Raw genomic sequence first — 25,363 nt, forward strand, 5'->3', positions numbered from 1 at the left:
TGTAGCGCTTCAGTGGAGACACCCACTACAGCGACAGCTGGGGTTCTCCCATTGCTGGTAGTTAATCCACCTCCCTGAGAGGTGGGAGCTAGGTTGATGGAAGAATTCTTCTGTAAGCCTACTGCTGTCTACACCAGAGGTTAGTGCGACATAGCTACCTTTCTCAGCGGTGTGGATTTTTCACACCCCTGGGAAACGTGGTTCTGCTGATGTAAGTTTTGAGTGTAGATCAGTCCTAAGACTGCTGCCTGCCGGTGATCCCACCTGCACAGCCCCCTTTTGTCTCATCCAACTATCTTCCCCCTTTCTTCCATGCCACTCCTTACAACTATTTTTATTTTCTGTTATCACAGCACAGAGGAGCCTGCCACAGACCAGGACCCCGCTGTGCAAGGCACCGTACAAACACAGACCAAAAAGACAGTCCCTGCCTCCAAAGAGCTTACACATTAAGTATAAAACAAGAACAACAGATAGGCATGAACAAATGGGGGTGAGGTGTACAAGGATAGTGAGACAATGCTGGTATGCTCTCAGACTAGCTGTAGTCTATTTTTTGTAGGCCTCACACCAAATGATTTTATGGAGGACTTTGAAGGATGACAGGTTTCAGAGTAGTAGCCGTGTTAGTCTGTATTCGCAAAAAGAAAAGGAGGACTTGTGGCACCTTAGAGACTAACCAATTTATTTGAGCATGAGCCATCCGATGAAGTGACCTGTAGCTCACGAAAGCTCATGCTCAAATAAATTGGTTAGTCTCTAAGGTGCCACAAGTCCTCCTTTTTTTTGAAGGATGAGTTACTTTTGCAGATGTCTAATACCCACCTTTTCTGATCTGGTGCACAAACTCCCTGCTTTCATCACAGCCAAATCCTTCGGAAGACCTTTTTGAGAATGATACTCACCAGAAGTTAGCTAACTAATAGTTAACAGTATGACTAGAAAGAGGGTCAGTCAAACTGTCTCACGCAAATTACGAACAGGTGTGACCAGTCAGCACCTGGGCCACTTCACATTTTTGTTCTCCTTCTATGATTCTATGAAAAGGTTAAGGGTGGGGGGAAGAAGAGGGCTGGAAGAGACCTCAGGAGGTCATCTAGTCCAACCCCCTGCCTTTTGCAACAGGTGCAAAACTGCAAACCAGGAGCCACTGCGGTCAACGGGAGCAGCCCTGCGGCACGAGCCCCCTGCTGCAGGCGGGCTCGCACTCCTCCCCGCGAGGGAGCACAGCACGCATGCGCTAATTCCCTCCCCTTCCGGTGGCGTGTCGTAGGTGCGTGCGACTTTCCCTGGCGCACGCTCCAATTCCCTCCTCTTCCTCCCTCCCGTAGTTTCGTAGGTGCATGCGCCGCAGGCTGACTTTCCTAGCGCATGCGCCGCCTGTCCCGTTCCGCGCATGCGCCGCGGCCTCGGCCTGTGTGGCGGCGACAATGGACGCGGCTGGGCGTCGCTAAGTCCCCGCCCCCCCCCACCGCCCGTTTTGCTGGGCGCTCCGCGCCGGGCGGCCCCATGAGGAGGCGGCGGCCCAGCCGCCATGGGCTCGCTGAGCAGCCGGGTGCTGAGGCGGCGGGTGGCGCCCCCGCGCGGGGAGGGGGCGGACGGGGACCGGGGCAGCCGCGGAGGGAAGCGGAAGCGGGGCGGGCCCGAGGGCCCCGGCGAGAGCGACAGCGACGGGGACGGCGAGCGCGAGGAGCAGCTGCTCAACACCCCCCGCAGGTAGCGGAGTGGGGGGGCTTGGCTGGGGGGGTCCTGGCTAGCGGGGGGGGCTTGGCTGAGGGGGGCTTGGGGGGGTCCTGGCTAGCGGGGGGGGGGCTTGGCTGAAGGGGGCTTGGGGGGGTCCTGGCTAGCGGGGGGGGGGGCTTGGCTGAAGGGGGCTTGGGGGGGTCCTGGCTAGCGGGGGGGGGGCTTGGCTGAAGGGGGCTTGGGGGGGTCCTGGCTAGCGGGGGGGGGCTTGGCTGAAGGGGGCTTGGGGGGGTCCTGGCTAGCGGGGGGGGGCTTGGCTGAAGGGGGCTTGGGGGGGTCCTGGCTAGCGGGGGGGGGGCTTGGCTGAGGGGGGCTTGGGGGGGTCCTGGCTAGCGGGGGGGGCTTGGCTGAGGGGGGCTTGGGGGGGTCCTGGCTAGCGGGGGGGGGCTTGGCTGAGGGGGGCTTGGGGGGGTCCTGGCTAGCGGGGGGGCTTGGCTGAGGGGAGCTTGGGGGGGTCCTGGCTAGCGGGGGGGGGGCTTGGCTGAGGGGAGCTTGGGGGGGTCCTGGCTAGCGGGGGGGGGCTTGGCTGAGGGGAGCTTGGGGGGGTCCTGGCTAGCGGGGGGGGGCTTGGCTGAGGGGAGCTTGGGGGGGTCCTGGCTAGCGGGGGGGGGCTTGGCTGAGGGGGGCTTGGGGGAGTCCTGGCTAGCGGGGGGGGGCTTGGCTGAGGGGGGCTTGGGGGAGTCCTGGCTAGCGGGGGGGGGGCTTGGCTGAGGGGGGCTTGGGGGAGTCCTGGCTAGCGGGGGGGGGCTTGGCTGAGGGGGGCTTGGGGGAGTCCTGGCTAGCGGGGGGGGGGCTTGGCTGAGGGGGGCTTGGGGGAGTCCTGGCTAGCGGGGGGGGGCTTGGCTGAGGGGGGCTTGGGGGTGGCTTGGCTGAGGGGGGGTCCTAGCTCATGGGGGGGTCTCGGATGCGGGGGTCCTGGCAGGCGGGGGTGGAGGGATGTCAGGGAGGCATAGTTATGGGGCCTTAAGGGTAGGGGTGGAGGGAGGGATTTGGAGGGTGATTGAGGAGGGCAGAAGGGAAGGGTTGGTGGAGATGAAATGTGTGGAGTTGGGGGATGTCTGAGGGGAATCCAGCTGGATGCGGTGGCCAAGAAGGATTGGGGATGTAGGGAGGGCTGAGTTCCCTCTGCTCTCTGGAAGCTTGTCACATAGAAAGTGTGTGTGTGCGGGGGGGGGAGAGAAAATTAATCCTGGAGAAAAGGATTCTAGCCCCATGAAAATTGGCAGGGTATGTTTGTGTGCAGGGGCAGGTGTGGGCTTTGGGGCTTCTGTTAGCTCTCCTATTCATTCTGGGAATGTCCTGATAACTACGTAGCTGTAGTAAACAAAAAGAAAGTAAACTTAAGTCAAATGACCTCTGTCAGCAGCACATGGGAGGAAATGGTCTATAACTGTCTAATGACTAAGGGAAGAGAAGAAAATCTTGCTAGCCAACTTCTGAGATGGTGCTGTAACCAATCAAGTGCTTGACAAATATTTTCATTTTCTTTGTGGCAGAATTCCACAGTTTGTGTATGTCTTTGGGTTGTTGTTTTTTTTTTTTTATCCAGGAAGAAACTAAAAAGTACATCCAAGTATATTTATCAGACTCTGTTTTTGAATGGTGAAAATAGTGATATTAAGATCTGTGCTCTGGGAGAGGAGTGGAACTTGCACAAGATATATTTGTGTCAGGTAGGTGGTATTTCTTTTTTGCAGTAGAAACTCATTTTGGAAAAATAAACACTATTCTGTAAATTTCAAGTATAGATCTGTTTGTTCTTCATCTCTTTCCTTCCCTCACCCCCCCCCCCCCCCCAGTTTCTAATTTTATTTTGTTTTTGTTTCTATGCAAAAATGTAAAGCACCTTATGTTGTGCTTCAGATGCTCTTGACAACAGCTCAGTTGCCTGTCTCTGATCCAGCCCTCTCATCCTTGTGTAGACTTTCTAAAGATTTGTAGACTTTTATGGGAGGTGTCCAGATAATGAATGAAATATTGTAATATACGTGCTAATTCTTTCAGCTAGAAAGAGCAGTTAATGGTCAGTCCTCTGCAGTGATAGTAAATTACTTGCATGCATAAAACTTAGAGCATTATGAGTGAAGGCAAAATGTGAACATTTTTTTCCATCCCTCAACTTGGATGAACTTGCAGAGAGTCAGTAGTACATTGTTTACAGCACTGTGTGAAAAATTCATATAGGAAAGCCTTTGCTACAAAGGAACAGGACTTGTGAAGAATGCTGGACTTCAAAAATTTATGTCTCTTTCCTTTCTGTACTAGTCTAAAGACATCTGGTTTCAAAAAGATGAATGTGAAAACTGTTAACTTCGTTCACTATCTACTTATGCAAAGGATGCTGATGCTCTAGGTTTCTGTTTCTAAAGTAGAGGTTATGCTTATCACCAGTGGTCCTTCTGCTTTGAGATTATGTTGGTTTTTAAGCTTTCCTTCTCAAGATCTCAAGCAAGCAAGGAAACTGCTCTAAACAAGCCAAAAAAATGTATGTACCTTGTTTATGAGTAAGGCTACATTTTAGTCGTGGGTGTTTTTAATAAAGGTCGCGGGCTGTAAACAAAAATTCACAGCCCTTGACCTGTCCATGACTTTTACTAAATACCCTGGACTAAAACTTGGGGGGGCTGCCTGGGGACACCACGGATGCTAGGGGAGGGCAGCCCGGGGGCGGCACATGGCCTGAGACCCCCGCTGGTGCTGGGGCACGGGTGGTGGCAGGCTCCCTATCTGGCTCCATACCTCCTCCTCCAGCAGCAGCACAGTTTGGATGTGGGAGGGGTTGGGGCACAGGACAGGGTGAGGTGGGCTCAGAGTGGTGCTTACTTGGGGAGCTCCCCGCAAGTGGCTACATCCCCCTCGCTCAGCTCCTAGGCAGAGGCATAGCCAGGCAGCTATGTGCGCTGCCTCTGCCCAGACGGCTGGCTTTGCAGCTCCCATTGGCCGGGAACTGCTGCTGGCCCAGGGGCTGCCCAAGTGCTTGGGTAGTCCCAGAGCCAGCCGCACTGGCCGCTGCAGAAGTCACGGAAATTCACGGAATCTGTGACTTCCATAACCTCTGTTACAGACGTGCAGCCTTATTTATGAGTAGTGGTTAGGCTGTGAAAGAGGTTCTTTCATGCTAATAGCACACTTCTTGCTTTTAAACAACAACTTTTTTTTACACAACTGCATAACACCAGCCCCAGGTATTTATAAAACAAGCATATTTAAAAGTAATAAATTAAGAAGTTCTGTGAATAAGAACTGTGTCTTCTTTGAGTGGCTTAATTGTAAATATAAGGTGCATGTCCAAAAGAGCTCACTAGTGAACTTGGATGCCAGTTTACTTAGAACGGAGTTGTCTTTCAGTCCATGTGCATCAGCAACTAACCTGGTTCTCAGACAAATACCTAGGTGGCGAGTCTGGGTAGGAGTTCTTTGGCTGGCAGTAGCAGTTGTCTTTTGTGCTCAAGCCCCATCTCCAACTTAATTTGAAGCTCAGACTTCAGTGAGCTGAAAGCAACTTCAGCCTCTGGACTGAGGTACCATTCAGCCTTGTGTTGCATTCAAACCCCCAACTGCATCAGATGAAATCGGGCCAAACTTCAGCCCACTATTGCTTCATTCTGGAACCAGCACTTACCAAATAACTCTCCCAGAGATTACTGTTGGGTTGACACTGTTATACCTGATGCTTTCCTCTGGTGCTTCTACAAAAGACAACACTTCAGGCTGTTGTTGACTGATAGATTTGTATAACAGGGTAACATCCAGATCTCTGCCAAACAGATCTTGACCACTTGGAGTCCTTGATAGGGTTTGATGTAATCAGATGACTGCTTTTCACGTGATGCACTGTTGGTGTGAGCTGTGACTATGTTCTGTTCCAGTTTCTTAGATTTAAAATTAAGGCTGTTAAGCATTTAAAACAAGAAAAAACACACACCCAGATCTACAGCAGCTCTGATTAAAAGCTACTGCCATTTCCATTATTTTGTTTTCAGATTAATTTTGAGTTTCATATTCAGAAACTATGCATGACCCATAGTGTAAACCAGTGGCTGTCAAACTTGACAGACTACTGTACCGTTTTCAGGAGTCTGATTTGTCCTGCGTTTCCCCAAGTTTCACCTCCTCTAAAAACTACTTGCTTACAAAATCAGACACAAAAATACAGAAGTGTCACAGGACACTGTTACTGAAAAAATGCTTACTGTCTCATTTTTCCATATAATTAAAAAATAAATCAATGGAATATACATATTGTATTTATATTTCAGTGTATAGTATAGCGAGCAGTATAAACCAGTCCATCGTCCGTATGAAATTTTAGTTTGTCCTGATTTCACTCGTGCATTTTATGTAACTTCTTGTAAAACCAGGCAGTTATCTAGATGAGTTGATGTCCCCCCTGGAAGACATCTGTGTACCCCCCAGGGTACATGTACCTCTGGTTGAGAAACAGTGGTGTAAATAATGAGGACATGAGAGGTTAAGGAGAATAAGGTACTCTACGCTTCAATGGGAATTCTACTATCAAGGGATAGTATTTCATACAAGTAGTGATTTGCATTGATAAGAACAACTTTTTGCCCTGGGGAAAAAATAGGAGAAACTATGGCTGCTTCATGGCAAAAACTGTGAAAGACAAAATTCTAGTTTGAAGTCATAATATGCAATATTTTAATTAGTATTAAAATGACAGTCCCTTGAAATCTAGTTAGCCTGTAAAGAATTGAAAGTAATTCCATATGCTACATCTGAAAATCCCCCTACCAATTTTCTGTGGTACTATTGTACAAAATCAGCAGACAAACTTTAATCAGAGGCACTGTAGTGCCTCAGTGGTTGAAATAAATTAGGACAAACATTAATTTAAGGTTCTTTTTCTTTATATCTGTGTGCTGTGGTGTAAACAGGTCTATAGAAGTCAAATTTTGGATAAAATATATGGATAATAGCAAGCAGAAAGAATAAACTCACTGCAGTTCCCAGTAAGAGGTGAAAAATTTACCTAATCTTTTTCATGTACTTCCTAAAATAATCCCAAACAGAACAGTTTATTTTTCTCTGTAGTTCTGTTGTTTACTTTCTAGAAAGGAAAAATGGTTTTGTGGTTAAAGTATGGGCCAGAGTTAGATTTGTGTTCTTGTCTTGGCTCTGCCACAGACTTCCTGTGCTACGCTGGGCAAATCGCTTAGTCTGTCTGTCTTTTTCCAGTACAGCTTTGTCATTGGCTTGTAAAAGGTCCTAAAATTTCTCTTAAAATCTTAATGTGGCTTAATGCGAAAGCATTTAATGTTTAATTTAAAATATTCAATGCATGTTAAATTCCAAAGTTTTTTGAGAAGGTGGTGGATTTTGTACCGTATTGACCTTGTCTCTTAAGGTAAGAGACATCATGTAAGGGGAAATTTTGTTGAATTGAATCTCAAAATTGGTTCTTGGAAGTGACTATCACCTTTAATTGGAACTAAATCAGTAGGGTTAAACTGTTCTCTCAATATTATACCATATATCTGTAATCTTACTATTGATGAAGCTATCACTCCACCCTTACATATTGGACAGATTACTTCTGTGTCTTGATGATCATCTGTCAGCTTTAGGTCTCCTAGCTTGTGCATTAGTTTGTGAATTTTTCCCAGTAGATGGCACTGAGGTACTGAATGAGAGATGTAAATTAAGCTTTTTGGTGCTGCTTATTAAAACACACTATTCTCCATGAAATCTAGGCGTTAGCCCAGTAGATTTGGATATAGCCCATGAGTGTACTAAGCTCTCCACCAGTAGGGAGCAAACGATCCGGGTTCTTGATTACAAAGCAATAAGCAACAGTGGTGTATTTCTTTGCTCATAAATAGAGTGTGTGGTGGGGGAATACAGATTGATACTTTTGATTTTACACGTGCTGTAATTTGCTGCCACCAGTGGAAATATTGGGTAACAGTGCAGAAGGTATGCTATTGTACAAATAGACTTTATTTTTTTAATCTCTCAGGTAAACATCACTGAGTGATAGCATCTCATAATGGGCTCTCCTTCTGCTGAGATGGAAAATCATGAATCCTAGTAAAGCAGTATTTTTCACTTCATTTGGATGGAAATCTAGCAAATTCTAGTTTTATATGCCTTACACTTTGTTAAAAAAGGTATACTAATGTAAATGGTGTATGTGTATGTGTTTGTATGAATTTACCTACACATAATTTTTAAAATGTATGTGTGTCCTTAGTCTGAGACCACAATCTTGTAAATTAATCTGCATGTCTTGCATACTTTTTTTAATTGGCTTAAAAAAAAAAAATCAATGTCTGCAGGATTTTTTGTCTACAAATAGCTATAAGGACTTAAATTTTGGACATGAGTACATGCTGTGGATACCATGATTTATCATGGATTTTTTTTTTACAGTTTTTCTGCCTATTTAAAATTGAATTGATTGGGGAAAAATAACTTGAAAAACAAATGTCTCTTCTTCTGTAAACAGAATTGAAATGTGGATCGATGTTTGTAAATATTTCCACATAATTGGAAGAAATATTGTTAGTTCTTCTTGACATGGAAATACGTCACAAATTATTTCAGCTTACTTACCCTATAATTTACTTGATTTTATAGCTAAAGATGACTAACAATTTTGGCTTCAGGTTTTCATTATTTGAATGAAATGATTCCTTGTGGGTTTTTTTAATAGTCTGGCTACTTTTCCAGTATGTTCAGTGGTTCTTGGAGGGAGTCTAGCATGGACATCATAGAACTGGAGATTCCGGACCAGAATATTGATATAGAAGGTAAGCAAGCACCTTTTTCCTGAACATTGTTAGTTCACTTAATTTCAACGTTTGAATTTTTTAAAGTACTGTTACGCTAAATCGCTGACATCTCTGTTTGAAAAGGGGGTTTATTCTCAGATAAGTGAAAATGAGAACTGACAGATCAGTAAATAACCACAACTACCCCAAGAGAAAACATGAGTTGTTTATGGCTTAGTTTAGTCTTGGATCATGACAGGAACTGTGGTGAAGGTCCGGGAACTGACTGAAGAAGCACACTCTAAAGCAGTGATTTGAACAACGTATAGCTCTTGTGGAGATCCCAGTGTTCGAATGAAGCACCTCTTTCTCTGTGTTGTCTTGGAAAGACAGCCAGTCAGAGGAGTGCTCTTCATGGTTCTCCATTTGGGACAGATTTGAGGATATGCATTGGAGCTATTGGCGTCCTTTCCTGGCCTCCAAGCAGCCAGGAGTAAAGAAGAGCGAGAAGAGAGATTCTGTTGGAGGACTTGCAGAGAGAAAGACACAGTAATTCCAGTTTGATGTCCTGACGTGTTACAGTGATGGCATGGTGGGATTATAATTCAGAGGCATCACCCTCTGCGGTGTTATGGTTCCCTGGAACTACTTGATGGTGTATGTGTTTTTTTAGCTGTTAGGATGAATACCAGTTGTTTAAACAGCAAAGTAAGTAATTGTACTGTTCAGGTATTACTTCTGCTTTTAAAAAATATGAACAGAAGGGAACTGTTTAGAAAGCTCTCAAATTCTTGTGAATCAAAATATGGAACACTCTCTCTCTCTCCTGGGTACAGATTCTGTGTGTAGTTAGAACTATAGTGCTTATAGAAGTGATACATTTGACACAAATATTTCCTAATGACCCAGTTGAAAATAATCACCACATTTGTGGGCATGGGTTATGTTTCAGTAGTTAGGATGTTCTGTGATCAGTCCATTGGCTTTCTTTTGATTTAACTTTTTTCAATTTAGCTTTTTTCAAGATTAAAGAATTTAAAATTTTAGCAACAGCGTAAGTTGAAAGGAATCCCTAGTGTTTAAACATTGTGTCCTTTAAATTACTAACTGTGAGACTATAGCTATTTTTCTTTAGATTTGACAATTTGTGCTTTTTTAGCTCTGCAGGTAGCATTTGGCTCACTATATAGAGATGATGTTTTAATAAAGCCCAGTCGTGTTGTTGCCCTTCTAGCAGCAGCCTGCATGCTGCAGCTGGTAAGTTCTATGTAAAGTAATGGACGTATTTAGATAGTATAGTGGTCTTATCAGTTATTTAGATTAAAATAAAAACTCAGAGTGTAGTTAAAAGGCACACATTAGAACAAATGTTAAATATGTTCACTCTCCTAATAGATTATAAAAATCATTTTCAGAACAATCATTGGAAAAAGAGTGGGCTGCTTAGTACTTATTTAGCACATATATCAGTGAAGCAGTTTTATATAAACATGCTAAGACTCACTTTTAGTTGAAATATAAAATTGTTTATTGAGGCTTACTCGAGGATGTAAGTAGGATTAAATTACCTGTTATAACAGCATTGTGCATGTTGCTGTTAAATATTTTTAGCTATATTAGTTTCCTTACTCTGGAAGAGTTTGGTCGTATTGTTCTGGCACATAACTTTGAAAACTTAATGTATTGATAAATGGTCTTCACTAAATTATCAGTAATGTCCATAAAAATATAAGGTTATGCTTTTAAAAAAAAAACAAACTTTGAATGTTTGTGGATTTATTCACAGGATGGTTTAATACAGCAATGTGGCGAGACTATGAAGGAAACAATTAATGTGAAAACTGTGTGTGGCTATTATAATTCAGCAGGGACCTATGGATTAGACTCTGTGAAGAAAAAGTAAGAATGAACTTTTTTCTCCAGACTATTTTTCATGTTTAAAAGAAAATTTACATTTTAATTAAGATGGAACATTTTTCAAAATATAAATTTGACCAGTGACTGAGTTAGTCCACTGTAATTTTTTAAGTGTATAACATGGATCATGTGTGTTTTAGTTCTCCTGTTTCTACTATTTTGAAAACAGTGGGCCTCCTTAAAAAACTGTAGCTTAGAGGATATAAGGAATTAATTGTACATTTGAAAAGAAGACAGATTAACTTTGTAGAAGGAGAGTAAAATATTAATGTAACTGGCTGTTCTGTTCTAATTTCGTTGGATATCGGTGCTCCTGGAATGTTCAACATGAAATAAATGTAAATTTTGAACAGTATAGGTCTTGGAAGAATTGGTGAGCAGGGTGCTCCAGCCAGATCCTTCTTCCCCAACAACAAATGGTCCCGCAACCCCTTATGTGACACGCAGCTACTTTACTTCACCTTCTCAATTCAGACTTCCCACCTTCCCTTTGCTATTACAGAAGATAAAGTTTGAAATGTTTTCTGTTAGTGTCATGCTTATCTAAGTAAACCTCGTACTTTGGAAATGTTTTAAGTTTCTTTAATCCTTCCTAAAGTTTACGATCATTCAAATTAAAGTAGTATTAAATAATAAGATGTATCAGAGTTTTTAGATCCAGGGAGTTTTGTAATCAGATTAGACATTCTTCAATCCACTAGAATTGTGAAATCTGTTTTAATTTGATCAGTTGTTTAATAGTCCAACTTGGATATCCTGAAAATTGTGAATAACCAACTGATTTTTTTAAATCTAGGTGCCTTGAATGGCTTTTGAATAACCTGATGACTCACCAGAGTGTTGAACTCTTCAAAGAACTCAGGTATTCAGATTTCAATTAACTTAGGTAATTGAGTGGTTAAAATAGTCTGCATATTTTGAGGTAACTAAAACATGTTGCAAGTGGCATATTACAATATTGATGACCATTACAAGAAACTAGACCATAAACTTTTTTTTTTAAAGTTATGGGACACTTCCAGGGTTGGCTGTGTGTATGTGTGTTACATAACTTAGCTTTAAAATTTTCTCAGTTGATGTTTGACAAGTTTTTCTTTAGATATTCATGATTTTTACTTAACACTGTAGGTATTGCATCTATTTTCATAATTTAAAAAAAATAAGCTTTTTTCGTATTTGACAGTGTATTGTTAGTGAGGATCCTTAGTCCCTCCATTGTTAAGGTTGAAATTAACTTCAAAATATAATTTATAGTTTTTGGCTGAGAAAGTGTTTTTTTCTGAATGCTTGCCTAGTGACTAGTCAATTCCTTTCTTCTTCAACTCCCACTTAAATATTTACTTTTCTTTTCATATTACCAAGATCTTGTGCTCTGAATCAGAATATTGTGTGTATCCCGGTGAACTTAGACTGAATCCTTTAATCTTTCGCTTATCTATGGTCATAAGGAAGGAACCTTCTTCCCTCTTAAATTGTCTTCCTTTTCCACACTGGGTCAAAACTGAAACCTTTCAAAAAATTTTTGAAAAAAAACCAGAGAAGTCCTCCCCAAAATAGCTGGTTAGGGCACTCACCTGGAATACGGGTGTGGGGAGGCAAAGATTCAAGTCCACACTAAGCTTGATTTGGAGCAGGGATTTGAACATGGGTCTCCCATATGCCAGGTGAGTGCCCTTCTAGTCCACTCTCTCCCTGGCCCAATGAGTATTTAGTTTATTTATGCAAAGGGGAACAGTTTTAATAGGAGAGATTGTAGAGACCCATTCCAGATTTGCCAGTAGCCTGGTAATTAGTGAAACTCACCTCATCCAAATTGGGCAGAGCAGGGACTTCCGTATCCCAGGTGAGTGTCCTAACCACTGAGCTAATGGTAATTCTGTGCGCTCTCTGTAACCAGAAATTCCATCCGAGGCTGGAAAAGCCTTCCAGCTAAAGTTTTGTCAAAAGCAGCCCTTTTAACAAGTTTCCGTTTTGACAGAGCTGCATTTTGCAGTGAAAAACTGCTTTCTTTGAAAATAGCCAACCAGCTCTACCTTTCACTTAGCTGTGGCAAGAGTGAATTAACTTCCTTCACTCTTTCCTCTTTGATATTACTAATGACTTGATCGACTTACAGGTTTATACGTACCATCTCATAGTATTTTCTTTCCCAGCATAAACCTCATGAAACAGCTGATCAGCTCTTCTAACCTATTTGTAATGCAAGTGGAGATGGATGTGTATACTGCTCTAAAGAAGGTACTTGCAAAGGGCCCAGGTTGTCCATGGGTTAAGACTATTGAAGCCAATGAAGTTAGCCCAATTTGTTTAAAATTTTTGATACTTCAGTGTTGTAGTGTAAAGTAATATTCAGATTCTGAAATGATTATATTATTTTGCCTTTTTGGTTTTGACATTAAAATATGTGTAGAGACAGAATTTTAAACTGTTTACGGATAATTGTACTGTGAAAATAATAGGGCAGTCGATCGCAGTTAACTCATGCGATTCATTTTTTTTAGTTAATCACCATTAATCACAGTTTTAATTGCGCTGTTAATAGAATACCAAGTGAAATTTATTAAATATTTTTGATGTTTTTTCTGTATTTTCAAATATATTGATTTCAATTACAACACAGAATACAAAGTGGACAGTGCTCACTTGATATTTTTAGTACAAATATTTGCACTGTAAAAATGATAAAATAAATAGTATTTTTCAGTTCACCTCGTACAAGTACCATAGTGCAATCTCTTTATCGTGAAAGTGCAACTTACAAATGTAGATTTTTGTTTGTTACGTAACTGCACTCAAAAACAAAACAATGTAAAACTTTAGAGCCTACAAGTCCACTCTGTCCTACTTCTTGTTCAGCCAATCGCTAACACAAACACGTATTTTTGCATTTACGGGAGATAATGCTGCCCACGTCTTATTTACAATGTCACCTGAAAGTGAGAACAGGCATTCGCATGGCACTTTTGTAGCCGGCATTGCAAGGTATTTACGTGCCAGATATGCTAAACATTCGTATGCCCTTCATGCTTCGACCACCATTCCAAAGGACATGCTTCCATGGTGATGGCGCTTATTTAAAAACAAATGCATTAATTAAGTTTGTGTCTGAATTTCTTGGGGGAGAATTGTATGTCTCCTGCTCTGTTTTACCCACTTTCTGCCATATATTTCATGTTATAGCAGTCTCGGATGATGACCCAGCACGTTTTTTCTTTTTAAGAACACTTTCACTGCAGATTTGACAAAATGCAAAGAAGATACCAATGTGAGATTTCTAAAAATAGCTACAACACTTGACACAAGGTTTAAAAATCTGAAATGCCTTCCAAAATCTGAGAGGGACGAGGTGTGGAGCATGCTTCCAGAAGTCTTAAAAGAGCAACACTCCAATGTGGTAAATGCAGAAAGTGAACCATCAAAAAAGAAAATCAATCTTCTGCTGGTGGCATCTGACTCAAATGATGAAAATGAACATGCATTGGTCCTCGCTGCTTTGGATCATTATTAAGCAGAACGTGTCATCGGCATGGACACGCCCTCTGGAATGGTGGTTGAAGCATGAAGGGACATATCTATAGCTCATCTGGCACGTAAATATCTTGTGACGCTGGCTACAACAGTGCCATGAGAACGCCTGTTTTCACTTTCAGGTAATATTGTAAGCAAGAAGTGGGCAGCATTATCTCCTGCAAATGTAAACAGACTTGTTTGTCTGAGTGATTGGCCGAACAAGAAGTAAGACTGAGTGGACTTTGTTTTATTTTTGAATGCAGTCATTTTTTGTACATAATTCTACATTTGTAAGTTCAACTTTCATTATAAAGAGATTGCACGACAGCACTTGTATTAGGTGAACTGAAAAATACTATTTCTTTTGTTTTTATGATGTAAATATTTGTAATAAAAAAATAAAGTGAGCACTGTATACTTTTTGTATTCTGTGTTGTAATTGAAATCAATATATATGAAAATGGTATTCTGTTTAACAATGCAATTAATTGCGCGATTAATTTTTTTAATCGCTTGACAGCCCTAGAAAATACCCTTTTAACCATAAATCTATTTAATTATACCAGTGTTATGATTAAAAATGAATAATTAGAAGAAGAATTAATTACTTGTTTTTATCAGGAGCTTCATAGTGGCTGTAACATTAAATGTATTAGTCTTGGACGTTTACATAATATTTTATGAATCTTAAATAAGCTTACAAAAATTTGTGTTTCTTTAGTGGATGTTCCTTCAACTAGTGCCTTCTTGGAATGGACCACTAAAACAACTTTTAACTGAAGCTGATGCCTGGTTTTCCAAGCGTAGAAAAGGTGAGCCTATTTGTAGGGATGTAGTGTTTGTGAAAAAGGTGCTGGATTTAGAACTTCAGTGCTCAGTACATACAGCAGCAAGTACAGTGCAGTTGTCTTTCAGCTCCCTCCAAAAACACTGCCCCATGTATACCAAAGAGATGTATTCATTTACTTCACCTCACCTCTTATTCTCATTATACTGTTAAGGAGTCTTCCCTTGAACTGTTTTGGCCATGCATGTTGAATCCAAATCATTTCAGGGTACACTGCTTTATTTTTGTTGTTTACTTGTCTAGTGAAATCTTTGTTTGATCGTCTGAAAATTCTGGCCAAACTCTCTTGTATTTCAGTGGATAAAATAATTTGGTCTAATAGTTTTACCTTTACAATTATTTGAATGTTGTTAACTTCCTTGGATTTGAGAAATCTATTCTGTTTCACACTGGTAATTTTGCTTGCAAAATGTAATTTGCCTTTCTCTACTTGGAGAGCTTAGGACCTTCTGTTAAATGTGTATATATTTTAGAAGACGATCAAAATGAGCAAGTTCTAGGAAACCCATAATGGTGTATGTCTCTTGTAATATTGCAGATTTTGAGGATGACATTGCATTCTTAGAATCTGAACAAGGAAGAGCATTCTTGACAGTATTCAAACACTTGAGATTGCAATACATCATCAGCGATTTGGCATCAGCAAGCATTATTGAGCGAGATTCTCTAGTACCTTCAGGTAAGAAAATACTTTGATTGGACATTTTGTGTATTTTCTGATTAGTAGCTGAAACAAATTGTGAATGAAACTTTTGGGCTTATGCCCTTGTTCCCAGCCATCTGTTCTTTATTCACTTACATACTTTTCTAAAATATTCATTGGGCTGTCAGTTATGTCAGCAAGGTCAGCAGAGCTGTAAAACTGCCTTGTATGTCTGAATTATTGGAGTAATGTAAATATTGATAATGAAACATGTAATAGAATGTAAATATTGATTGATATACTTCATGAAAGTCATCTATTTCCTAGAAAGAGAATTGGCTAAAGCATTAAATTGAAAGTTAGTGATTTAATACGTAGGTTTTGTATGTAAATTAGTGTTTGAAACTGAAGGAGTTGCAACAGCTTGTCCCTTTGTTCTCTAGCATCTCAGAAGGCACCTGTTACTTTACTAATAGATAAAGTTTGGAAAGGAGAAAGCTCTTGTGTTGTCCTCAGCAAGGCCATTGGGTGGCTGGCTGTTCAGTTATTCTGTTTGCATTTTCCAGGGTGTAAAATGTGCCCAACTTCTATTGATTTGGGGTGCACATGTGAATATTAAGAGAGAATAATCAATGTTGATGAAAGAAAATCAAGTTGAACCAAGAATTAAAATGTTAACATAAATTGCGTTATAAATAGGCCCCATCCTCACTCTGTTGGCACAATCCTGAGTAAGCAAATGGTCTTTGCTCCTTGTTCTGAAGCTTAACAAACTTGGGCACTGCTAGATGAACAGAAATATTAATTCTCAAAGTCGGGGGCGTAAACTGAAAATGCGCTGCCACCAGGCATTCAGATCTTCCAGTAGGTGGAGCACTTGCCTTTCTAACTTCAGCTCCACTTCCCTGTTCCTTTCACTGCTCAGTTAATTGGGCATGCCTGTTACAAAAGTTGCCTTGATTTCCTCTTCTCCAGCTCTGTATTGGATCCTCTTGGATCTGTTTTCTGCCATCTTTACTCCACGTAAACTGTTTTCACAAAGCTTTCTGATGATCTCGGGTCTCTATTTTATCTTCACTGATCTCTGAGGATATGACAGGTTTCCGAGTAGCAGCCGTGTTAGTCTGTATCCGCAAAAAGAAAAGGATTACTTGTGACACCTTATTTTCTTTGAGAATATGACGGTGTCTAAATCTTCTCAAATCTTATCCACCCTCGGTTTTTATGATACTGTCCTTTCTGGTTCTCATGCTACGTCGTTGTCTGTCCGTTCCATGTCTCCTTTGGCCTGGCTTCCTTTGTCTATGGGGTTGCATGTTGCTCTGTCCTTGAATCCCTCTTCTTTTTGTGTTACTCTCTTTGGGTGTCATCCTGTACTTTCACAGCTTCATTACAATGTCTGTGGGTGATGCACAGATCCATCTGTCCAATCCTTATTCATCTCTGTCCACCCAATTCTGGATCTCAGCCTCTCTGACATCTTCTCCTGGATGTTACTGAAAAGTTAGACTTACGCAGTTCAGTTTCAGCTTTTTTTATCTTTCCTCTTAAACCCTCTTCACTCTCTCCATCCTCTTCCTTTTGACATGACCTTCATCCCTCTTGTCACTCAGCCCTGTATACTAAGTGTCATCTTTGATTCATGCTTCCTCGTCGTCCATGTGTTCAAGCCATGTCCAAATCCTGCTATGTCTTCCTCCAAAACATCTTGAGGAGCGAATGTTTTTTTTCTATCCCTACAACTAAAATGCTCTTTCAGGTCCTCATATCCCATCTTGATTACTGTAATCTCACTAATATCCGTGCTCAGCTGCATCCACTGCATACAATATGAAGTTTCCAGCATCATTTAGCCAATTAATTTGACCAAGTAATTTGCTCCTTTTTTTAATCCTTTCCTTCATCTCCTGCACTGCACCAGGTTGAAGCAATGAACTTGACCCTACTTTCATGGCACTAACTGTGCCCCTTGTTTGTTCTTTCTTCTTCTTGTGTTGCCCTGACCCTTTTACCTTGTTAGTGGTGTCAGCTTCTTCAGTCATCTCCTCACCTTCGACTCCAGACCCTGAACACAGAAAGGACACCTTGGGCAGGATCGTTCCTGAAAACTTGATTCTGCTGTGACACCTGCAAGAAACTAAAAGGTTAATTGTGGCTAGATTTTGGGTACTTAGGAGTAAAGTACCTCTCCAAAAAAACATTATTATAAATACAGTCAGTTACCACCGTAGCCACTTCACTTAAATCTTGTACTACCTTCCCTTACTGCTTGTTATAAAACCAGTCTCCAGTTTGTTCCATCTTCATCATGCCAGCGCAACCCGAGAACTGAATGTTTATCTGAATGGTCAGAAGGTGAAGCATGAAGTAGAACCGGTCTATCTAGGTGTGACCTTAGACCGCACGCTGAGTTACCATGCCCACCTGAAGAAGACAGCAGCTAAAGTTAAGACGCATAACAATCTTCTTAGCAAACTGGAAGGTTCGTCATGGGGTGCTCGTGCTCCAACTTCGCGGAGGTCAGCTCTTGCCACCTTGTATTCGGTGGTGGAGAACTGCGCGCCAGTCTGGAGTCGATCGTCACACACCAAACTGGTGGATATGCAGTTACATGCCACAATGAGTATCGTCTCCGGCACCCTGCTTCTGACTCCACTCCCCTGGCTTCCAGTTCCGAGCAATATTGTCCTTCCTCATATCAGATGAGAGGTTGCGACTGGCAAGTTACTGGAGAAAGTACGTGCCAACCCAAGCCTGCCACTGCACAATGACCTTTTTAAGCCACCAGCTGCACGTTTGCTGTCACGTTGCCCATTATGGTCTCATCCGCCATGCCAAGATGTTAGGACGGAAACCCTCTGGCGAGAGGAATAGATATGTTAGAATCCCCAACCAGTCCCTTGTCACCGACCCCACAATTTGCCCGCCTGGTTTTGACCTGCCCTGTTGCCAAAGATCCCTGTTGAACAGGTTCCAGACTGGGCAGCCAACCAGTATCGCTGGGGCCTTCGTGACAGCTCTTTGTGCAGCTGCGGTGCAACACAGACAATGACGCACGTTGTTGATGAATGTCTGCTGACTAGGTTCAGCGGTGGCCTAGGACTGCATCACGCCACTGAAGATGCCATTGCTTGGCTAGACGACTGCACACGCTAAGTAAATAAATACTGCTTGTTTGTTTGTTTCAAATTTATATGAAAGAAGTTTCAGAACCCTTACCCCCTTAATGACCCTCCTCTTCCCTCCATTACTTTGTCAGGATTAGTGCAGAGGAAGTTGGAGAAATCCAGTTATGCTGTGGTCCTGTCGTCGTCTTTTCACAATACACCAAATTATAAATGTACACTTCAAGGTATCTTGATTCCTGGATGTATAATATATGGCGAAGATCCTTTCACTTTTTTATTTGGGAAAATTTAAAATTAACTTCATTTTAAAATCTTTTTATTTTAATGAGATTGATTTCAGATACTATAACAGAATTCCAGCAATTGGATCTGAGTGAAAATTAGTGTTATAAATACATGAACAAGATGTCAGCAAAACATAGTGGTGCTCAAGCATGGACACACCAGTCCACATTAATATTTCTTATCTATCATGGAGTCCGATGTCTGTACTAGAAAAACCTTTTCAGCATTTTCTTGTTCATTCTAGAAAAAGGGTGCTCTGCACACAGAACTAGAAGTCAGTTCTGTGTATCTATTTTGCTACAAGAAGGAAATTGGTTTCCTGAAGTCATTACAAGATATGCTGCTTGTGGGGTGGTTTTTTGACATATTGTGTGTTTTGATCTTCTCACTGAGAGCAAAATAGAAGGAAAACAGTTTGTGTAAGAAGATTATCCTGGTTTACTTTATCAGTCTGGTAAGAAAGGTGATAGGCAAATGATTAATCCTGAGGTTTGGTTGTGCAGGATGTCAAATGGATGAGAACTTCTAGAATAAGCTGTTCATGATTTGACTAACATGACTTGACTGAGCAGTTCCTAAACTGTGGCCAGCAATTGCTGAAGTTGATGTACGAATGCGTATATGACTGCAGATGGGAGGGGAATTAGTCTTTGGGAGACCTTCTTAGGATGTGGTCCACAGTGAGAATAAGTGTGAATCCTTTACTCTCTAGTTTCGTTACATGAAGACAATTGTTTTATGCGAAGTCTGTTCCAAAAAAACAAATGAAGAAATTTTTTTTTTTCTTAACCATGTTACAAGTCTATAAATTTTATCTTAAATGCTGAATGAAGATACATTTGTGGACTTGAACATTTCTTACATTTGTAAGCCATTAATACTTTTTACTCAACAACTATCTGACTAGGTTGTTTTTCTTCTCATGTTGAGAAGAGGTTTGATAAGTACACGTGATGTGTGTTTGAACAACTTTGGTGATTGGATGTCATCACTAAATTTTGAAGTTATTGTGTGGTACCTGAGGAGTACTTCTCCGAGTTCAGAAAATATATTTTGTAATGTAAATCTTTTTAGATAGTTCCAGATTAAATTCTGTTTAATGTAAACAATCTTTTGTTGAGTGGTTGAAAGATATGCTACAAATTTTGTTTTGTGTACTGCAGGTGTCCAGGCACAATGAGAGGAAAAGGCAGTGATGCATTTGCCACTCAGGTTTTAGAATAAAATCTTATCTTTGCTGTAATACAAATGCAAATCTGTTTTAACCATTTTGCTATTTAGTTCGTCTGGTAACTTTGCTCAAGAGTTCCAGAACAATATTTTTAACTTACAAAGTTCCCCTTGTTCACGCCTTTCATGTGCTAAGCAAGTCATTAAAATAAAGTGAAATATAAAAATGAATAAAATATTTAAAAGCAAATCCTCTTGTTTCCAAATTACCCTTGACACCAAATTGCCTTTTTCCCCTCCTCCTCTCTTTCTTCAGAACTCTTCCAGAGTTTTTCTTCATTTTGATTGTGGTTTTACTGAAATCCTTTTTATAGCTTTCAGTTTCCATTGATTATTTTTATTCTTTTTGGGTCCAGGCTTGCTCCCTTTTGAAGACTGAGTTTTGTCATTGAAGTTAGTAGAGTCAGTATCGGTCCCTTATCAGTCCTAAATCCTTTGTGTCTAAAATTTTGGGGATCCTGAGTGCTTTTTTCATTCTTCCCATCCTTTTGCCACCTTTGTTGACTCCCTATTTAAATCATCGAATTGTCCCCCCAACTCCCCTTAGACTGTCTTTACCTTACACCTGACTTCACCCACCTGCCTCTTTGCCCCTTCTCTCATCTCTTCACAGTGGAACTGGTTCCGCTCTACATTGAACTTGGTTCCTCTCTTCTAGGCCGTTGAGCTTTTAACTATCTCTTTAATGTTTGCCTTAGAACTGTCCTGTTGTTCTTGTAAAACTGATAGCTGTAAAACCTTCCTCTTGCTCTTACAATATCAGTTTTCTCTAATTTTCCCAATAGTTGCATCCTTGGTCCTGTGGTTAGGGCATTGGCTTAGGGTGTGGGGAATTCCCTGCTCAGCCGTGGACTTGTTGTGTTATCTTGGGCAAGTCACTTAGCCTCTCTGTGCCTCAGATCATCTGTAAAATGGGGATGATCATGTTTTCCTACCACACAGGGGTGTTGTGTAGATAAATACATTGAACATTGTGAAGCGCTGTGAGATGTTCAGATGAAAAGCTTTATATAAGAAATAGGCATTATCCTTCCATTTCCTTTTGAGTGTAGCTATATTTGACTCATTTGATGCATTGTGTGAAGAATGCTATATATCAGTAAGGTATACTTAAACTACATTTCAACCCCTTTGTAACTGTTCTTTTTTGCATAGGGGGCAAAAAAAATCTGTTCAGTCATATGGTTATTTCAGAGGGAATGGTGCTGATTTGATAACAAAAAATGCATTTAGTGTTATAAGTTACTTCGTCATTTTGAGCAGGGTTATTTTTTTGGTATTTGCAACTTAAAATAGGTTAAGTCTTAAAGATGGGTATACCAGTGAAATAATCAATTGACTGGATGTGAATTGGCTATTTAATGAATACAAAACTTTTTCATCTCAGTATAATTTTATTTCCTTATTTTAAATGTTCTATAAATACCCCCTTTCCCACCTCCACATGGTGGGAATAAATGGGAAAGAAATCTCCACATTTATTTATATTTTTTTTAATTTTAGAATGGCTGTCCTCTGTTTACAAACAGCAGTGGTTTGCCATGCTCAGAGCAGAACAAGACAATGATATTGGGTAGGTATATTAAAGGTTTTCTTTTATTTCTTATTTTAAGTAGAATCTTTCTCTGGTATAGACTCCGATATGCATAAATGTTTAGTGTTTACATCAAAATGAGAAAATTAGACCTAAATCAGTATTTTAAACTTCAGTCACATCCAATTCTTCGTGGAACAATCTATTTCATTCACTTTCATCTGGTCAGTTTTTTGTCATCTGCAAAATAGGACTGTAAGAACTTGTTTTCTCTAATATGCCTTTATCGGTGGACATTATTTTCCAGGTTTTTTTATACTGGTCAGTATTTGTCACCACTAGTATTGCATATGTACTTTGAGGATGTGAAAGAGTGATATAGTAATCAATTTTGAACATGGATTAAGAAAAAATGAAAACTATGCAGAAGCTAAATTTATCCTTCCTGTTTATTTTCCCCCTTCCATGTGGCTGAATGGACAAGGGAAGGTGTATAGGCTGAACAAGTTTGTAGAACTATCTTTAATTAGGTAAATAGTGGGAGGGATAACGCTCAACCTTCAAATGTGTATAATGAGAAGCATTTTTTTCTTCAACTGTTGTGACTACAGTCCTTCTTTTGTATTCTGTTCCAATTTTTCTTATTTTCAAAAATAAATCTTTAGATTCTTATTTAGAAAATATGTTGCTTCTTTGTAAGTCACTAGTGATAGCTGTTTTAGTTGGGAATCTTAAAGAGCTTGCATAGCATAGAAGCCAGATATCTTTTTTTCTGAATTGGCTCCCAAGTTGTTTGTTTTGTGATAGTGTCGCCACATTTTGGAGTTTTGAACTGTGTCCCTAGCCTTTTCCTGTGCAGTCTCTTTCCTAGCCATATTATAATGCTGTTTGCAATGCTGTACTTCATTTCCCTGTCCCCATTTGCATTACAGACAGAGTTTTATGTTGGCTCCCCTTGGATAATACATTTTATTCAGATGCTTTCAGTTACATGGAGTTGATGGCCCTTCCGCCTCAGAAATAAATTGGTTAATCCAGGATTTAGTCTGAGTGATCAAAGTGTCCTTGTTCTGGCTAACCGTCTAACAAAATGGTAATTACTTTACTTTTCCCTGTAGTTCAGAGTGGGAGAGTTCTTTGATATGGAGAACGTTTATCAGAATAACAGATATAAAATTGCTTGTTTAGCATAACACTGATCGTTAGAAGCTAAAAAGTGTTTAATGTGCTGTCCCTTATAATGTTATTACTACCATTGGGACGGTCATTTCAGTATCTGAGCGTATTATATGGTAATGTTCACTGAGGTCTAGGGTGTGGAGTTATAGGGCTGGAGGCCAGGAGAACTGCGTTCTATTCCTTTTATTCACTGACTTGCTGTCTGACCTTGAACAGGTCATTTCATTTCTTTATAGATATGATAACTGTGGCAAAATAGGGGGAGAAGGGAGAGGATAATGATGCTTTGTAGCCTGTTCAGTATTAGAGGGCTTTCTAAAACTGTTCTTATTTATAAAGGTAACTAACACTCTTTTAGTTTTGTGGCCTGCCTTTTGTCTCCCTTTTTACTTCGGTTTTCTTGCATCAGTTCTGCCAACCCAGCATCTGTCATTTTAGAAAATACGTGCATGTACTAGCTAGGCTAGGGAATGCTTGTTGTTTTTTTAAACTTGCTTGTCAGATGCCTCTTCATGGCAACAGCATTATCTTAGAAGTGCAAATGAAGTATGCAGTTATGAGGTCTTTTTTACTACTCTTTAATCTTACATTAAATAAAGTGTATTACGAGAACAGAACATTTTTCCAGGTAGAAAATGCCAGAGTTGTAGTGTATCTGGCATTTAGTAAAATATTGCACAGTGAGTGCTACAGCTGTGTTATTAGGCTTGAGACATCAAGAGGAGGAGCAGAGCCAGAGCTTAGTATGAAGTCAAATATTAGACAGTGAAAATGAGGCAGATAAAGCTAATCTCACTTAAGGGTATTTCAGTGCTGCTGTTGCTGTTGAAGAATTTACTTTATTAATATTAATGTCGATCTGATATGTACTGCTAAACAAAGGCTTTTTGATACCTTTCTTGATCACATCCAAAACTGAAGTGAAAAGAGAAGCTGTTAGCTTAACATTTTGAAACAATTAAGCAGTTTAATTTAACAGAAAAAATTGTGTTCAACAAGCCTTTAGTACTACTGTCTATGAATCCAGACATCTCAGAACAAATGTAGATTTTAGTTTTTTCTGCATCATTTACTCTGATAGCTTTCTTATATTGTATTTGTTTAATGTTGGGTAGAGCTGGAGAGTGATTTGGCAAATATAATTTCTTCGCTTTATCAGTGAAAATTGTGTAGGTTTGTATAAGGAAATCAGATGTCTCAGGGATTTTTCAGTGATTCCCTAGCTAATTTTATTGAACAGTGTTTTGTCCAGGTTTTAGTAAAACTAGCTAATCTCTTCTTCCTATCCCTTTCTGCTCTGGGATTGTGTAGGAGGGAGATACTGCCCTCGGTGCTATGTTTTGGTACTTCCTCATTTCGGGATTTGGTCTGTGACATTACAAATCCCAGAGAGAACCAGATTTTGATTTGCAACTCGAGAGGCTCCACTGCTTGTCAGCAGAACACATCCACCTGGGACCCAGGACAGAGGCAGCTGGGGCCCTTAATTAACATTTCAAATAAGAAAAGAGATGCCAGGTATTGCTACGTAGGAAGGAAGGTATCTGGAAGTTAGAAGGCAAATGGGTGAGTAAAAGAATAACTTGATATCAGAAATTTCCCCATGTTTCATCCAGGCCAGTTGCCCTGCTCCCAGCTCAACTTTCTCTCTGTCTTTCTTTCTTTGATAGGTGCAGCTATAAGACACTATAGTATTTGACATTTCCTGAAGAGTTAACCAAAACCACAAACCCAGTAATCTGAACAATATGTGAAAACTGTTTGTCACCTACAGAGCTTCATGAAGTGATGTAGTTTTATTTTCGTATCCCATCTGGTGCATGTTTTAATGGGGCACGTGCTATTTTGAGACTACAGAAATGAAAATGAGTTTGCATTAAAAGTGTATTTTACTCTTCATACACATTACTGCCCTTGTGTGATGTTAGAGCAATGCTGCATAATTCAACATTTTGCTATACTTGAGAGGCCAGAAGTAACAACCCTTCCCACTTCAGTAAAGTAGTTTGCAACTAAAGGGGTGTGACCTTTCTTCACTCTTCTTGAAACGTTTGAGCTGTTATCACATAGTACTGGATCCAGTCATCAAAACACGTCTTACCTACAGTAAACCTGAAGTAGGCTTACTTTTTATGTTAGCATTAATGTAGTTTTGTGTGCTGAAACAGATCTTTGTGCCTACAGTAGTTCAAGGGAAATGACAGAAGCTGCAGATTAGTCTACTTTAATTTTCCACTTTAGTTTTTTATCTGGGTAAATATTCAGAATTAAATTGTTACACTTTTTAGTACATAAGAACAGCCATACTGGGTCAGACCAATGATCTTTCTTGCTGGTATACTGTCTTCTGACAGTGGCCAATTGCAGGAGTTTCAGAGGGAATGAACAGGGCAGTTACTGAGTGATCCATCCCCTGTTGTCCACTCCCAGATTCTGTCAGTCAGAGACTAGGGACTCCCAGAGCATGGGGTTGCATCCCCAATGATCTTGCCTAATAGTCAGTGGATCTATCCTTCAGGAACTTATCTAATTCTTTTTTTGAATCCAGTTATTGTTTTGGCCTTCACAACATCCCCTGGCAATGAGTTCCACAGGTAGTGTGAAGAAGTACTT

The 25,363-nt window shown here is 40.6% G+C and overlaps 1 protein-coding gene across 4 annotated transcripts in view; it reads left to right on the forward strand.

The window, feature by feature from the left end:
* Positions 1-1,396: 1,396 nt before the first annotated feature.
* The window catches only part of GMCL1 (germ cell-less 1, spermatogenesis associated), a 30,860-nt gene continuing 6,893 nt past the window's right edge, over positions 1,397-25,363 (forward strand). The window contains exons 1-11 of one of the 4 annotated variants that reach the window (XM_043536223.1): positions 3,293-3,416; positions 6,642-6,723; positions 7,724-7,874; positions 8,420-8,516; positions 9,637-9,734; positions 10,264-10,376; positions 11,191-11,256; positions 12,548-12,632; positions 14,626-14,716; positions 15,290-15,430; positions 21,541-21,610. In XM_043536223.1, coding sequence (XP_043392158.1) covers positions 7,851-7,874; positions 8,420-8,516; positions 9,637-9,734; positions 10,264-10,376; positions 11,191-11,256; positions 12,548-12,632; positions 14,626-14,716; positions 15,290-15,430; positions 21,541-21,610 — 785 coding nt within the window. In that variant the 5' untranslated portion in view covers positions 3,293-3,416; positions 6,642-6,723; positions 7,724-7,850. Of the gene's footprint in view, positions 1,717-3,292; positions 3,417-6,641; positions 6,724-7,723; positions 7,875-8,419; positions 8,517-9,636; positions 9,735-10,263; positions 10,377-11,190; positions 11,257-12,547; positions 12,633-14,625; positions 14,717-15,289; positions 15,431-21,540; positions 21,611-25,363 lie in introns of those variants that run through there. The other 3 variants (XM_037886234.2, XM_043536221.1, XM_043536222.1) reach the window with 3 other exon arrangements.

Source organism: Chelonia mydas, chromosome 26, assembly GCF_015237465.2.
Source record: "Chelonia mydas isolate rCheMyd1 chromosome 26, rCheMyd1.pri.v2, whole genome shotgun sequence".
NCBI classification, from domain to species: domain Eukaryota; kingdom Metazoa; phylum Chordata; order Testudines; family Cheloniidae; genus Chelonia; species Chelonia mydas.